Source organism: Chrysochloris asiatica, unplaced genomic scaffold, assembly GCF_000296735.1.
Source record: "Chrysochloris asiatica unplaced genomic scaffold, ChrAsi1.0 scaffold00004, whole genome shotgun sequence".
Taxonomy (NCBI): domain Eukaryota; kingdom Metazoa; phylum Chordata; class Mammalia; order Afrosoricida; family Chrysochloridae; genus Chrysochloris; species Chrysochloris asiatica.
In genome coordinates this window covers 36,097,300-36,113,267 of record NW_006408522.1, presented here as the reverse complement: position 1 = coordinate 36,113,267, position 15,968 = coordinate 36,097,300, and the positions used below count along the sequence as shown (strand labels likewise).

The following is a 15,968-nucleotide window of genomic DNA, read 5'->3' as shown; positions in this document are numbered from 1 at the left end:
GGTGGGAGGTCGTCAGGATAAGAGGGGCTTTGGTTAGTGATCTGAAAAGAAAAAAAAAAAAAAATGCCTTTGCATTCATTCTAACTCAGGGCTACCCCACATTTGTAGTATAGAACTGCTCCAGAGTTCAAAAGTCTTTTGGAAGCAGATCACCAAGTCTTTCTTCTGAGATCCCTTTGGGTGGTTTCAAACTGCCAATATTTCAATGAGTAGTTGAGCACCTAGCTGATTCTACCACCCAGGGATAGTGTTGTGTTAAATGCCTTTGAGTTGGTTCCTACTCATAGCAACCCTGTATAGTGTTTCCAAGGAGCAGCTGGTGAGTTTGAACTGCTGACCTTGAAGTTCAAACCAACCTTGTGGTCCAGTACTTATCCTATAGGCCACACCAAGACTCCACACTCAGGGATATTACTTATTAATTAAATGTTTAGCATGTGTCAGTAACTGTGCTGTTGTTAATATTAGATGCCATCAAGTCAGTTCCAACTTCACAGAGACTCTGTGTACAATAGGATGAAATGCTGCCCAGTCCTGTGCTAGCCTCACAATTATCTTTGAGCCCATTGTTGCTGCCACCATGTCAGTTCATCTTGTTGGGAGTCTTCCACTTTTTTGATGACCATACACTTTACCAAGTATGATGTCCTCCAGGGACTTTCCCCCAAGACAACATGTGCAAAGTACAAGAGATGGAAGTCTTACCAGCCTTGCTTCTAAGAGTATTCTGGCTGAACTTTTTCCAAGACAAACTTGTTCATGCTTCTTGCTGTCTATGATACTTTAAATATTCTTCACCAACACCATAATTCAAATGCATCTGTTCTTCAACAGTCTTTCGTATCACTCTTTGCTCTTGAATACTTTAAAGAGGTCTTTAGCAGTAGATTTGCCTATTGTGGTATGTTGTTTGATTTCTTTACTGCTGTTTCTGTGAACATTGATTATGGATCCAAGCAAAATGAAGTCTGACAACTTCAACCTTTTCTCCATTTATTATTATGTTGTTATTTGTTGGTTTACTTGTGAGGATTTTCATTTTCATTGGTGCAATTCACACTGAAGACTATAGTCTTGGATCTTCATCAGTAAGTATTCATCACTAATACCATCATCATTGGCATTAGTGGTTGGTGCCTAAATTTGAATACTAGTGGTATTAACAGGTCTTCTTATAGGTATAAGGATATTATCCTATCACAGACAGCATTGTACTTTAAGATAGATCTTAAAATGCTCTTTTTTAAAAAATATTTTTATTGTGAATTGAATGAAGATTTACAGAATAGATCATCAGTTCTACGTTCAAAAATATCATATACTTTGCTTCATCACAATGATCACAATCCCCCATAAGTTATTATTCTTCATGGTGTTTCACGTAACTCTTAGGCTTTCTTCAGATTTTTTTCATTCTTTTTTTCAATTGTTGTTCTAGCATACTAGCATTGAGAGATTTATCTTCAAGTTCACTAATTTTGGCATCCATTGCTTTGAATCTATTCTTTTGCCCTTTCGATATATTGACCATGTCTGAAATTTTACTATTAATCTTTTAGATCTCTAATTGTACATTTTTTATTGTTTTGAATTTTCCATGCACTTTGTTCATGTAGTGCTTTCCTGAATTCTTCTAAAGTTTTTTTCCGTGTTCTCCCTGCCTTTATTTAATCTTTCTGTCAGTCTTTTGAAGGTGTCTAAATATTCTTTTGAATTATTTTTCAGTTACTTCCATTACTTTTGCTTCCTCAGAAACATTTTCTGGTTTCGCATATTGGTCATTTGTTTGAGCCATTCTCTTTCACCGCTTCTTGTGAGCTCAAATTGTTCCCAGATCATTGTGGGGTCGTTGTATATGTATTTAATTGATGGTTATATGGTGATGTGTTTTTAGGTTCTCACCAGTTGTCTACTGTGGGTGTAGTTAGAGAATGGAGGCGTGTATACCATTCTCATTTGCCATTTGTGCATCTCAGTTTAGGCTGGGTTTGGTTGGTGCTGGCTGCTGTCTGTTGTTGATCAGGTCATATAGGAACTGGTGGTATTGGCTCCTTCCCAAGTGGGTGGAGCTGCAAAGGGTATAGTTGTGACTAGGCTGTATGGACCCGTTCTCATGTTAGGTGGGAAAGAGGAGAAACTTCCACACACTCCAGCCTCACACACAAAAGGAAGCAAAACAGAAAGAAACAAGCAAGAAATATACAATGAGAAGAGAAAATAATAAAGAAGAAAAAAGAATTAAAGAAAGGCAAGGATCAAAAAAATATATATATGAATTAAAAATTAAAAAGTATGGGAAAATAAAAGTATAAAAAGAAAAATAAGAGAAAATAAAAAGAAGAAATGAAAAAAACACAGGGAGAGGGAAGATTAAAAAGAGAGTAGAGAGTAGTAAAGAAAGATCAAAAGAAGAGGGAAAATGAGAAACAGAAGAAGGAAAAGCAAAAGCAGAGATGTTGTTAAGTGCCATCAAGTTGGTTCCCACCCATAGTGACCCTGTATAGGGTTTCCAAGGAGCAGCTGGTGAGCTTGAACCACCAACCTTGCAGCTCAAACAGCTTTGCAGTCTGGTGCATTCATCCACAGCTCCACACCAGAACTCCAAAAGTAGAGATGTTGTGCCGTCGAGTCGGTTCCCACCCATAGCGACCCTGTACAGGGGTTTCCGAGGGTGTAAATCTTTATGGGAGTAGAAAGCCTCATCTTTCTCCCGTGGAGCAGCTGGTAGTTTCGAACCGCTGACTTTAAGGTTCACAGCCCGATTCGTAACCACTACGCTACCAGAGCTCCAAAAGTAGAGATAGAAAGGGTAAAATTCAAGGAATGGAAAAAGAAGAAAGGATGATCAAACAAAAACAACAAAACAATGAAAGGAAAAAGCAAAAACAAAGGTCCGAGGCAATTATTGGACCCAGAGAGAGAGAACTTTGGGAGGCTCCTGCAAGACAATCAGCTCATGAGATGGATGCAGGATTGATGTGACAGCAGAGTTGTATAAGGCTGTTGTTGTTAAATGCCTTCAAGTCATTTCCAACTCATAGCGAACCCTGTACAGGGTTTTCGCATAACAGCTGATGGGTCTGAACCACCGAACTTGTGGTTTGCAGTCCAGTGTGCTTAACCCTATAGTGCCACACCAGCAGACCACTATATACCCCTAGGTGTTACCTATTTTCAGAGCATTCAATCCAGAAGTAGTTTGTGGAGCTCTGGGATGGAGCTGGTTTCAGTGTCTGTTAGGACTACAAGTTTGGGTGGCTGGTTATGATGGTTTCTGCTAGACTACTGCTGGACTGCTGGCTCTGTTGATTCTGTAGGTCTGGAGCCAAGCTCATCTGAATCCAGGAATCCGAGCAGCACTGGCATGGCTTCCAACCATGGAGCTCCAAACTCTCAGAAAACGGCCTGTGCTGGGGGTAGATGAGGATCGTAGTTGGCCACACCTCTGGTCATCATGGAAGCATGGGGGTAAAGAAGGAATCACCTTTGTGTCATCTGTGTGAATCTGCTCTGCCAGGCCACTTTCTGTTGCCAAAGATGCTTACAAAAGTTCAAGATGGTCGAGCTAGAGTCTGCCCATTCACCAGTCAGTCTCCCTCTCTCACCATCCCTGCTCAGCTTCTCCCAACAAGCACTCAATCCACTTCTCTGATCTTTGCTCTGAAGTTCGGTTCCTGGATTTCCCATCTATGTCTGCTCCATTTGGTTTCTCATATCTTTGTTGTAGAGGGTCTGTGTAGTGTGTCTGCCTAGTCAGCCATTTTGCTGGAAGTTCAATTGTGTGATTTTAAAGGACAGTTCCAGAGGCTGGTTTCGGGTGTCAGCTCTAGGGGAAGGTTTCTTCTCTGTTCTTGTCTCACCTTCCTTGGCAATCTCCATGTGGCATCTATTTTTGTCCCACTAGTATCCTGGTATTAATGTGCCGGACTGCAAAGCCGTTTGAACTGCAAGGTCAGCAGTTCAAGCTCACAAGCTGCTCCTTGGAAACCCTATACAGGGTCACTATGGGTTGGAACCAACTTGACAGCACTTCACAACAACAAGTGCCCTGGTGTGGCATTGTGGGCTAATGCGTCAGACTGCAAAGTCGTTTGGACTGCAACGTCACTGGTTCAAGCTCACCAGCTGCTCCTCGGAAACCCTATACAGGGTCACTATGGGTCAGAATCGACTCGACAGCACTTAACAACAACAACTGCTAGTTGCAGGTTTCAATGATTAATGGATATTTGCAGTTGTTTGTTCTCGTTTTGAGTTGTAGGTTGAAGGTCCGGAGCTTTGCTCCATCTTAAGTTATTAAGGTCAACTAGGCTGCTCTTCTTCCCCAGATGTATTTTGAGTGCCTTCCAACCTGAGGTGCTCATCTTCCGGCACTTTATGTGACAATGTTCTGCTGCTATTTATAAGGCCTTCTGTGGCTAACCATTCAGAAGTGGTCCACCTCTCCTTTGTCCTAGTCTGTCTTAATCTAGAAAGTGTGCTGAAACCTGTCCACCTTGGGTGAAACTACTGGTGACATAGCTTCCAGTATCACAGCCACACACAAGCTACCATAGATGAGCGGTGGAGTGGCTCTGCTATGAATTTTATATATATATAAAAGGAGCTCTGGTAGCGTAGTGATTATGAATCGGGCTGCGAGCCACAAGGTCAGCAGTTTGAAACTACCAGCTGTTCCGCTGGAGAAAGATGAGGCTTTCTGCTCCCATAAAGATTTACAGCCTCGGAAACCCTGTACAGGATCGCTATGAGTCGGAACCGACTCCACGGCACATAACAACAATATATATATATAGTCACTACGTATACTTGTCATATACATACATATATATATATGCATTCTCTCATTTATTCTTCATAATATTGTGAGAAATAAGGAAACTCTTCATAGAGGGTATATAGCCCACTTAAGTGCCACTATGTGGTGAAGTTAGGATTCAAACCCGTGTTTGTGTAACTCCATAGCTCATGGTCTTAGCCCCTCTTCCTCTTCATGAAAGTACAATTATTATTACAGCTACAAACCATTGATGAAGCAGAGATCCGAGGAAGATCTCAAGGATAAGAACCAGCTCTTAGAGGCAGTCAACAAGCAGTTGCACCTGAAGCTGACTAAAACTCAGGTAAGCGGTATACCAAATATCTGCCATCACTACCACAGGGCAGTGCATGGGTAATCAGTCCCTAAGGGATGACTGCTGGGTAGGAGCAGACATAGAGGACACCTGGCTTGTGCTGTGGCTGTCCAAGAGCATGAGCAACAAGATCACCCCTGTGAAAGCCTGATCTGACTGTGTGGCACCCCAACAGGGAGAACTGAAGGACCTGACTCAGAAAGTGGAACTGCTAGAGAAGTTTCAGGACAATTGTTTGGCAATTTTGGAGAGCAAGGGCATCAACCCAGGTGAGAAACAAAGGAACTGTGCTATACACACCTTCCTGAGTTGGCTCCAGACTGTTGACTGTCCAGCTTCTAGCATGTCAGCTGTTTCAGTGTGGGCAAGGGTTGTGCAACAAAATCCTAAGGGTTTTGTAAGCATCTTCCTCATGTGGTATTGATTTTCTCTCATAGAACTCTAGCAGGTTGTCAAGGGAAAGTCTTTTCTCGTCCTTATCGGAACACTGTATGCCATTCATGTGATGCAAGTAGACCTGGAAGACATTTCGTATCTTTCAAGGGAGAACACATTGGTAATTTGCCCAAGGGAGACATATTACTACTCCAAGGGTTTCTAAACTTGACTGATCCATCAAAATTATGGCTTAAATGTGACTGTTGCAATAAGAGCAGCAGAAGCAATTGCTCTGAAGCCTTAGTGGGGGCTTGAACTGAGTTGAGGAAGGACACTGGGAAGGCCCAGGGAATGGTCCCAGGCCTCTTTACATATGTGGGTTGCATTTGTTGTTGTTGTTAAGTCTCTTTACATAAAGAAATATTGTCTCAGAATGGTACTAGTTAACATGTGGGTTTCATTTGTTGTTGTTTTTAAATGCCATTGAGTCGATTCTGACCCATAGCAACCGTGTATAGGGATTCTGAGGAGCGCTGGTGAGCTTGAACCACCGACTTTGCGGTTCAAACCAATTTTGCAGTCTAGCGTGTTAATCCAAAGCGCCACACCAGGACTCTGGGTTGCATATATATTTTTTGTAGTCACCATGTATACTTTTCAAGCCTCAAATTTCAGTTTTGAAGGTTTGATTTTATGGGCAAAATATTCAACAACATAGAAAGCCTCGAAAGAAGATGGAAGGAATGAAGAATCAGTATACTGTTTTTGGTCAAATTTCAACTACTTCAAAGGTAGCATATGATCAAGTAGCGTAGTGGTTATGAATTGGGCTGCTAACCTCAAGGTCGGCAGTTCGAAACTACCAGCTGTTCCATGGGAGAAAGATGAGGCTTTCTGCTCCCGTAAAGATTTACAGCCTCAGAAACCCTGTGCAGGGTCGCTATGAGTCGGAACAGACTCCATGGTACTTAACAACAACATATGATCAAGAACCAATGGTATCAAAGGAAGAAGTCCAAACTACACTGAAGGTAATGGCAAAAAGCAAGGCTACAGGATTTGGTGGAACACCAAGTGAAATATTTCAACGGCTGATGCAGTGCTAGAAGCACTCACTAGTCTATGCCAAGAAATTTGGAAGACAACTAACTAGCTGGCCAACCTACTGGGACAGATCCGTATTTGTGCTCATTTCAAAGAAAGGTGATCTATCAGAATGTGGAAGACCCTCAATGAAATGGATTGACGTAGTGGCTACAACAGTACTCTCAAACATAGCAACGAGCGTGAGGCTGATGCAGGACCAGGCAGTGTTCTGTTCTGTTCTACATAGGGTTGCTGTGAATAAGAACTGACTCGATAGCACTTAACAACAACTACATAAACACTTTTGTATAATAGTATAATTTTAGTTTACCATATGCATGTATTAATTCTACCTAATAATACTTTTGTTTAAGACCTGCAAGGCTTTGTATATTGTTGTTGTTAAGTGCCAGAGAGTCAGTTCTGACTCACAGCAACCCTGTATAGGGTTTCTGAGGAGCAGCTAAATGGTTGGTGAGTTTTAACCACATACCTTATTGTTCAAACCAACCTTGTGGTTCCATGCTTATCCTACAGCGCCACACCAGGACTCCATTTGTATATTGTAAACAAAACAGACAAATTCAGCCTATATATTTCCTTTGGGGAAAATGCAGCCTATTTCCAGTAAGGCAAGGAGAAAGCAGAATGAATTTTTGGCTGTATTCATACCTAGAGAGTCGGACACTTTGTAGGGCAAACATGGATGACCCTGTCAAGAGTGTCAGGTACCAGATGCTCAGAAGTTCCTGTCATGAATATTCCTATACTTGTTTTTGCTTTGTTAAGGGTACAGTTCCCTATGCGAGGCTGATTTTGTTCTGTCTATCAGTTCTAGGAAGTGAGACCCTAGCATCACAGCAAGACTCCACTACAGATCACACGGACTCTATGGTGAGGGCATGGGTATGGATGAGTGAGGATCAAATGATGGTGGAATCCTGTAAATGTGAGGAAGTCTCTGCTATGTGCTCAGTATGTCCCAAGGATTGGTCTTTGGTTATCCATGAGAGAGGAAGAGAGTCGAAGGATGTATCCTCTCAAAATAGGAAGTTGGCTTTGTGCTTATAAATTTATGTGAGTCTGAGTTGAAAATGTACTGCCACTTGAAAGCAAAAACAAATAAGGTGAACCTATATAAAGAGCTTCCTAGGTTCTCTATTCTACATGTCACCAAATTTCCCTCTTTATTCCCACGCTAAGAACTACATGTTACAGAGATCCAACTGAGGAGTTAAATTTGGGTTCTTGACTTCTGTAACTGTTTGAACTTAAAGTCTATATTGACCTTCTGTGATCACTTGCCCAGGAAAACTGATAGCATCTTTGAATCAGAAGAGTAGACTGGAATACCTTCCCCAGCTGTCCAGGCTGTTAGTCTACCCCTTTGGTTATTGGATTTTGTTCATATTGCCTTCCAGCACAAAGCCCATCATAGTGCACTAATCTGTTCTGTGGACTGAGTTCCTGAAATGTTCCCTCCCAGTCTAGTGGCCGGCATGTGTGGTAGATGATCAGTAAATGATTGAATGGATTGAAGGGACTTATTGTTATCTAATTTAACTCTCATTTTTTATGAAGAGATTAAATAAACATTTTCACATTCCAGTAAAGATTTGCCCACTGCATTGTACTTACCTTTTAGTTGCTGTTAGAAACTTTGCAAGATGAGCTGAAGTTTTTTAATGAAACAGCCAAAAAGCAGATGGAAGAGTTACAGGTAAGAGGCAGACATCAGTCTGAGAAAAAAATTATAGTTTTCTACCACAGTATATACATTTATGAGGTATTCATTCTTTCTGCTTATTTTTAATCATTTTTATCCTGGAATTTTAAATGTATAGAAAATTTACAAAAATAACACAGAAACCATTCAAGATCAAGGGGTAACAATTGCTTAGGGACAAAGTTCAGAAAGGATGGGAAGGAGAGTGGAATGGAAATAAGAACCACAGGGAGGAAGTGGGATAACTGTTGTTACATGGAGGGAATTGTAGTCATTGAGATGAAACAAAGTGTATGGTTTGTTGAATGGGAAACTGATGAGCTGTTCTGTAAACCTTTACTCAATTCATAATAAAAAGTTTCCCAGAAAAACCCCACAGAGACTTAACTCTCCTAATGTAAACATCTTACATTATCATGGTATATTTGTCAAAACATAACCAACATTGGTGTGTTACCATTTACTAAATTCCAGATTTTATTTGGATTTACCAGTTTTTCCACTAATTTCCTTTTTCTGTTCTGGAGGACACTTTGTTAGAGATGTTCACATTTCCAGGATATGGGGCAATGTGTGACACACTGGGTTTCTCATAATTGAGCTTTGGGACCTATAGAAATCTGTGCTGTGGAAACTTAGTGCATATCTCAAGGAGGAACCCCATTATAAGAAACCCAGATTCATGGGTATGGACTACTTGGATAAATCATTGGATACTGTGCTGAATGCTGGAGGATTTCATTGCTCTGGGTTAGATTTAGGCGTCTATAGGATAGAGACACAATTCCCAACAATACAGATAAACATATCTGAGATAACAAATATAGTGTCTGTCAGTCTTCCAGTGGTCTTCCTCAATGGAACAGAAGCATAATGTTATAATGTGATATTACTGAGTATTGGCTTGGCTTGTTTTTTAGTTGGTTTTTCTTAATGTCTTTCCTTGCAGGCCTTAAAGGTAAAGTTGAAGACGAAAGAAGAAGAACGAATCCACTTCCTAGAACAGCAAAACACATGCAACAATCAAGTAAATGATTTCACAACTGTCCTTGAAGAGATGGAGCAGCTATTAGAAATGTGATAAAAAGGAAATGGCCAGATGGCTCCCTCTTGGGCATAAACTCTCTGGGAAAGCCACTTAGGACATGTGCTTCTTGGTCTTGATCTTCAAGGATTCACCATCCCCTAAATGCAAACAGCTTCTGCAGTAGGATTAAAGACAGGTATACTGGAATGGCGGTCCCTCCTTTAAGCAAGTGTTCTCAACAATCAAATTGGTCAGCTCCCCTGAGCCTCACACATAGATCATTGAGGCATACAAGAAGTGGGGACCTAGAGGCGTGGATCAATCTCCTACACAGCAAAGCAGCACAGTGTTAGAATTGGGAGGCTAAACCAACCACAGCCAAAGGATCTGAAAGATCATGTTGACATTTTCGGGAGGAAAACCATAATTGTACACGGGAGCACAGATATGCTCCACAGGAGATGACTGAGGAGCCATGCTGTCCCCTTGTAACCTGAGACACATTCTGCCCTATCCTGGCTGAACTTCTATACCTCATTGTAAAATTATGAACTTGAAGTTGCTGAAAATGGTTTGGCTTAATAAATGGGATGAAGGTACAGTAATAACACCTGAAACAATACACTTTAGAGCTTTAAATCAATCACTTTGGTGTTTCTTTTTAAAGGTACTGATTTAAAATAAATATTTCTGACTAACAATGAGGAATGCCAAAACATTTTAACTTTAATGTGCCCACTGAACACTATTGAACTAACCTAGTGAACAACTTCAAAGCTCTGGTTTAACACAGTGTTTTCTTGCACTCATGAAGTGCTCTGTGGCTAGTCCCCCTGTCTTCCAGGAGCCTTAGCTTGTCTTCTAAGGATGCTCCCTATTCATAGCAATAGATACCTGACTCCTTCACCAGGTCACTAGCTGCCTATGCTCTGTGCCCCTAAGCATGATTATGTAGCTGCTCTATGCTTTGTGCAACAGATTCCTTTAGTCAAACAAAGTCCATGACCCACTTGCTAACAAAGGCACAGCCGTATTTCATTCCTGGGTTTGACTTTGGCCATCACCCTTCTCTGCACCTCCCAGTTTCATCTACTTTATGGACTACCACCACTATTACCAGAGTCCTGATGTGGCACCGTGGGTTAATACGCTAGACTATAAGGTCAGTGGTTCAAGCTCATGAGCCGCTCCTCGGAAACCCTATACAGGGTCGCTATGATTCAACCGATTCGACGGCACACAACAACAACAAACTGCTATTACCACCACCATCCTTCAGCTTCATTATTTTCCACAGCTGCCCAGAGCCAGCTATCAAGCCAAGTAGCATCACCACCCTATCTCAAAAGACTAAAGTACTTTGTCCTCACACAACAAATATTTATTTATTGGTTATGTGTTGAGTATTTCAAAAGGAAACCTAGTTACATCTCACCAGTGTACTGAATATTTTCTCCTATTCATTTTCAGGATATTTACAGTTTAAAAGATTGTTTACCAAAAAGAATTTGTAATTGGCATCTCAGGCAGATGAAAGGAGTTTTACTTCTTAAGAGAATACGGTAGAAAACCTGAGCTCAGATTCTTACCCCTTGCCATGCCTCCCTAGTTGACACCCAGGAGTGTAACTATCTGAAATACCTATCATTATTCAACTTTACCAATGTAGAGAGACATGTTCTCTGTGGCCTCTTCTCATAAGTGTCTTCACCTGGGTTCTCCTTTGCATAACCAGCCAGCGTTGGCACATGCTCTTGATACTAATCTTGTTCCCCTTTGACCTCTGCTGCTCTGTGTGTCTGTTATATACAAGTAAATGTTCTGGGTACTTAGCTCATCTAGTGCCTGAATGAATTCATATATACCAGAAGTTAGTAAATAATTGATCTTCATCTTCTACTTTTTAAATAATGACCATAGGAAATTATAATGTAGCATGACATGTCTAACTGCAATGATGCTGAGAGTTTCATTTTGGAGAAACAAGTAGCAAAAGGCATTGCTTATCAGTGGGCTGCATGGTCTAGTTGAGTACCATAGTAGCTAACTTTGGACTAGTTCAGTTGGGACTTGAAAGAAGAATAACATTTGGAGAGGCTAAGAGCTAGAGGGGATACTATTCCAGTGAGACTGGGCACTGTTTAAGAACACTGGCTGGGCTTGTTTAAAGGTTTCAGAATGAGAAAGGATTCTACCACTTACTGAGCACCATCACATATCATACATGTGTGTTCACATACCATACATGTGTGAAGTATCTTATGTACGTTCTGCTGTGCTTCTCATTACAGCCATGTAAGTCTTGGCTCTTTTTAACCCATTGCTGTCATGGGGATTCCAGCTCATAGAGACCCTATCGGACAGAGTAGAATTGCTCCATGTTGTGGTTGTCAGGTGCCATCGAGTCGGAACCAACTCATAGCGACCCCATGCACAGCAGAACGAAACAATGTCCGATCCTGGGCCAACCTCACCATCGCTGCCACCTGGCCAATCCATCTCGTTAGAAGTCTTCCTCTTTTTCTCTGACCCTCCACCTTACCCAGCATGACATCCTTCTCCAACAATTGTTTCCTCCGGACAATATGTCCAAAGTAGGAGAGACGAAGCTTAGCCATCCTGGCCTCAAAGGAGCACTCTGGCTGCACTTCTTCCAAAACAGATCTATTGGTTCTTTTGGCAGTCCATGGCACTTTCAGTATTCTCCTCCAACACCACAACTCAAAGGCATCAATTCTTCTACGATCTTCCTTATTCACTGTCCAGCTTTCGCATCCATATGAGACTATTGAAAACACAATGGCCTGGGTCAGGTGCACCTTAGTCCTCAAGCTGACATCTCTGCCCTTCAATACTTTAAAAAGTTCCTGTGCAGCAGATTTGCCCAGTGCAATACGTCGTCTGATCTCTTGATTGCTGCTTCCGTGAGTGTTGATAGTTGATTCAAGAAGAATGAAGTCCTTGAGAACTTCAATCTTTTCTCCATTGATAAGAATGTTGTTTATTGGTCCAGTGGTGAGGATTTTTGTTTTCTTGACATTGAGATGTAATCCATATCGAAGGCTGTGCTCTTTGATCTTCATAAGTAAATGTTTCAAGTCCTCTTCACTTTCAGTAAGCAAGATTGTATCATCTGCATATCACAGGTTGTTAATGAATCTTCCTCCAATCCTAATGCCACGTTTTTCTTCATAGAACCCAGCTTCTCGTATTATTTGATCAGCATACAGGTTGAATAAGAATTGCTCCATAGGGCTTTTTTTTTTTTTTTTTAATTCTGTTGAGAATTTATACTGTAAAACACCAAGTTTCTACATGTAAAATTCAGTGATAACAATGGCATTCTTCAAGATGTGCAACTATTCTCACACTTCTTTTCTGAATTGTTCCTCCACTATTAACATAAATTCATTGCTGCCTGGGATTCCATTTGAGTTGCTGTTGTTAATTTGATCCCATATACTCTTAAAAAGAGCAGAATGCTCAAGGCAGACTTATTTTTTTGCTCGTAACTCCAATTACTATTTTGTTTTAAGATTTAAGGGAATATTTTTGGTTTCAGGTTTAAAGATCATCTTAGGACAATAGTTTCAGGGGTTCATCTAACCTTCATGGCTCCAGAAAGTCTGGAGTTCATAATTATTCAAAATTCTGTTTTCATTTTCTTTTTTTTTAGTTGCTGTTATTGAATTGTCCTTGTTCTGTTTGCCCTCTACTCGATTCCAACTCAAAGCACTACTATATAAAACAGTAGAACTGCCTCATATGATTTCCTAAGTAAACTTTTTTTTTTTCAACCACATAGGGATATATAATTATTTAAATAACCAAGGGGCACACTCTGGAAGCCTGCCTCCTGGCCTCCATCACACAGCCTTTCTCTTTCCATGAGTCTAGAGCCCTCAGCTGCTTAGTCTCTCCATGCCCTCATCTCTGCCTCCATCTCTGGTGTTGCCCATTCTCTGGTTAGGGTCCCACATTCAGCTCATACTCCTCTCAATGGTTCTATGGTCGTCTATTCCTGGACTGTAAGATTAACTATCTCATTCCACACCCCCTTATTGTTACACATCTTCTAGCTTTACAGTTGTGATCATTGCAATTAGGCATAACAATTACTACTGAATCAAATGAATCCTATCCCCATCTCCTTCCACCAGATCCATCTAGACAAGAGGAAAACTACAGTGGGGATTCTACCTTCCCCTGCACACTCAAAACTAAACTGCCTCTTGAAAATTTATAAGCCAGCCACTTCATGCCTTCCCATTTGAGGTAGCCAATGTTTAAGTTGCCTGTCCCTATCAACCCTGTGTACAGAGGGGATAGGTTTGATACCTGATGTGGAGACTCCCTCCCTGTCAGTTGGTATTTTGAGCTACTACATCCATAAGTATAGATCAAGTTCAACAAATTGCAGCAATTTATACTTGGTCCCTTTATCAAATTTCTTAATCTTCCTCTAGTTGAGTTCTGGTCATCAAACCATCAAAGCTAGGTTGAATGGGTACTATCTTCAAGTTTGGGTGTTCTTGTGCCTCTCTCCTTCCTTCAATCAGCTGGATGCTTCACTGTCAGCTCTATCCCTCGGTGGCTATGTCCTTGTCCATGGGCTCAGGAGTCCCCAAGTTTCACTACACTTCGGACCAAGTAGCACTTCCTCTTCTCTCTCTCACATCAAGGTTGACGGGAATGTATGGACCATGGTCAAACTCAGCCCATAATTTCATTTCTGCCTTTCCCCCATTTCCGCTCACAAGTAGAACAACGTGGTGTGGTGGCCAGCAGGCTTACATGCCTGCTCATGTATTCCCTTTGAGTTTCAGTCTTAGAGGGGGTTTGTCCTGAAGGGACTTAATTGCTTGCCTTGATGACTCCCTGGCAAACAACTTGGTTGTTCTTGTAGTAGCCATTCAAACTGCCATTTCTGTTTTTTGGATTTTTCCTGGTCTTTCTTTCAAGAAGTATTTTTTGTTCCTCTAGCCACTCCAGGCTGATATGTTTGCATTTTCTTTTGACCCAGATTCTTCTGTAGAATCTTTGATGAAAATATTCAGTAATAGTAGCTAGGCACCATACATTCTGGTCTTAGGTCAAAAGAGGCACTTTATGGAGGCAATTAGTCACACATTTCCATATCCTCCTCCTGTTGCTGACTTCTTGCTACAGGTGAATAGATATCAATTGTTGATGGCTTCCTGGAGATCAGTTTGCTCATTCTTGTAGTAGCCAGTCATGCTGACATTTTTGGTTTGGCTTTTTCCTGATGCTCTTTCTTTGAAGATGCATCTTCTGTCACTCTAGCTGTTTCAGGCTGGTCTGCTTGTCCTTGCTAGTGGAGATGTCCTACCTCAGAAGGTTCTGGATGGGACTCTGGATTCCACCTAAGGTCCTATACTCTGCAAAGGCTTTGCAAGAGGCCTATTTCACTGGGCAAGTTCTAGAATCTCTTTTAGGTGTTCCAATCAGTTATAGGCTGAAGACGGGCTTACAAGTTTTTCTGTGATCATGTTTCCAACATTCCTTTGTATCCCACTCAAATGTCTAAATTACAATAGTAGGCAAGGGAAACCAATATTCATAAGACAGTCAAGCATTTTAGTATTATTTCCCCTCTTCAAGCTATGCCTAGATCCCTGTATCACAGAGCCCTGTTGTTCCAAGGTTGAGTATGCATCACTATTACCTCTGTCCCACTTAGGTCATGCAATCCTGTCTGTTTACCCCTATCTATCTTGTTCTTCCGCCTCCTCCTCCTTCTTGTATTACCCTCCCCAACACCCGAACTAAATTCCCCACCCCAGCCCCAGTTGGTGGTTATCTTATATTACATTAACTCTTCCCTCCATTTAAGACAGTCTATTTTATCCTGTAATCTACCTAACTATCCCTGGATCTCTGGATCTCTGTTCCTCTGTGTTTACCTTCTTTCACATTGTAATTGTTTTGATCAGAGACTGACCTCCCAGATCCTCTGTTCTTATAATTTTATTCTGTTCTTGACTCTTCCATTTGTCAATTGAGATCAGGGTGATACTGTAGTTGTTGTCTGTTCTTGTTGGTTCTCAGTCCACGGAACTTCCTTTAGGATGTTTTTCATGGTAGGATTGGCTTTGGCATAATCCCTTACCTTCTGTTTATCCTGGAATGTTTTGATTATGCTGTCATATTTGATTGATAGCTTTGCTGAGTAGAGGATTCTTGGTTGGCAGTTTTTTCTTTCAGGGTTTTATATATGTCTCCCCATTACCTTCTTGCCTGCATGGTTTCTGTTGAGAGATCCGATCTTAATCTGATTTGCTTGCTTTTTTATGTTACACTTGTCTTTTTCCTAGCTGCTTTCAGGATTCTGTCCTTATCTTTGATTTTGGAGCATTTGATTATGATATGTCTTGGTGATTGTCTTTTAGGGTCTATCCTTCCTGGGGATCATTGAGCTTCTTGAATATTTACCTTTTCGCTTTTCAGGATGTTAGGAAATTTTTCTTCCAGAAGCTCTTCAACTATCTCCTCTGTGAACTTGTGTCCTCCTTTCTGTTCCTGAATGCTGATAAGTCTTAAGTTATTCCTCTTCATGTTGTCCAACATGAATCTTAGGCCTTCTTCAGATTTTTTT

The 15,968-nt window shown here is 41.1% G+C and overlaps 1 protein-coding gene across 1 annotated transcript in view; it reads left to right on the top strand.

The window, feature by feature from the left end:
- KNSTRN (kinetochore-localized astrin/SPAG5 binding protein) overlaps nucleotides 1–9,406 on the top strand; it is a 20,726-nt gene extending 11,320 nt beyond the window's left edge. Inside the window, exons 5-9 of the mRNA XM_006831770.1 lie at nucleotides 5,018–5,123; nucleotides 5,311–5,404; nucleotides 7,432–7,493; nucleotides 8,245–8,319; nucleotides 9,275–9,406. Coding sequence (XP_006831833.1) covers nucleotides 5,018–5,123; nucleotides 5,311–5,404; nucleotides 7,432–7,493; nucleotides 8,245–8,319; nucleotides 9,275–9,406 — 469 coding nt within the window. The remainder of the gene's footprint in view (nucleotides 1–5,017; nucleotides 5,124–5,310; nucleotides 5,405–7,431; nucleotides 7,494–8,244; nucleotides 8,320–9,274) is intronic.
- The last annotated feature ends 6,562 nt before the right edge of the window (nucleotides 9,407–15,968 follow it).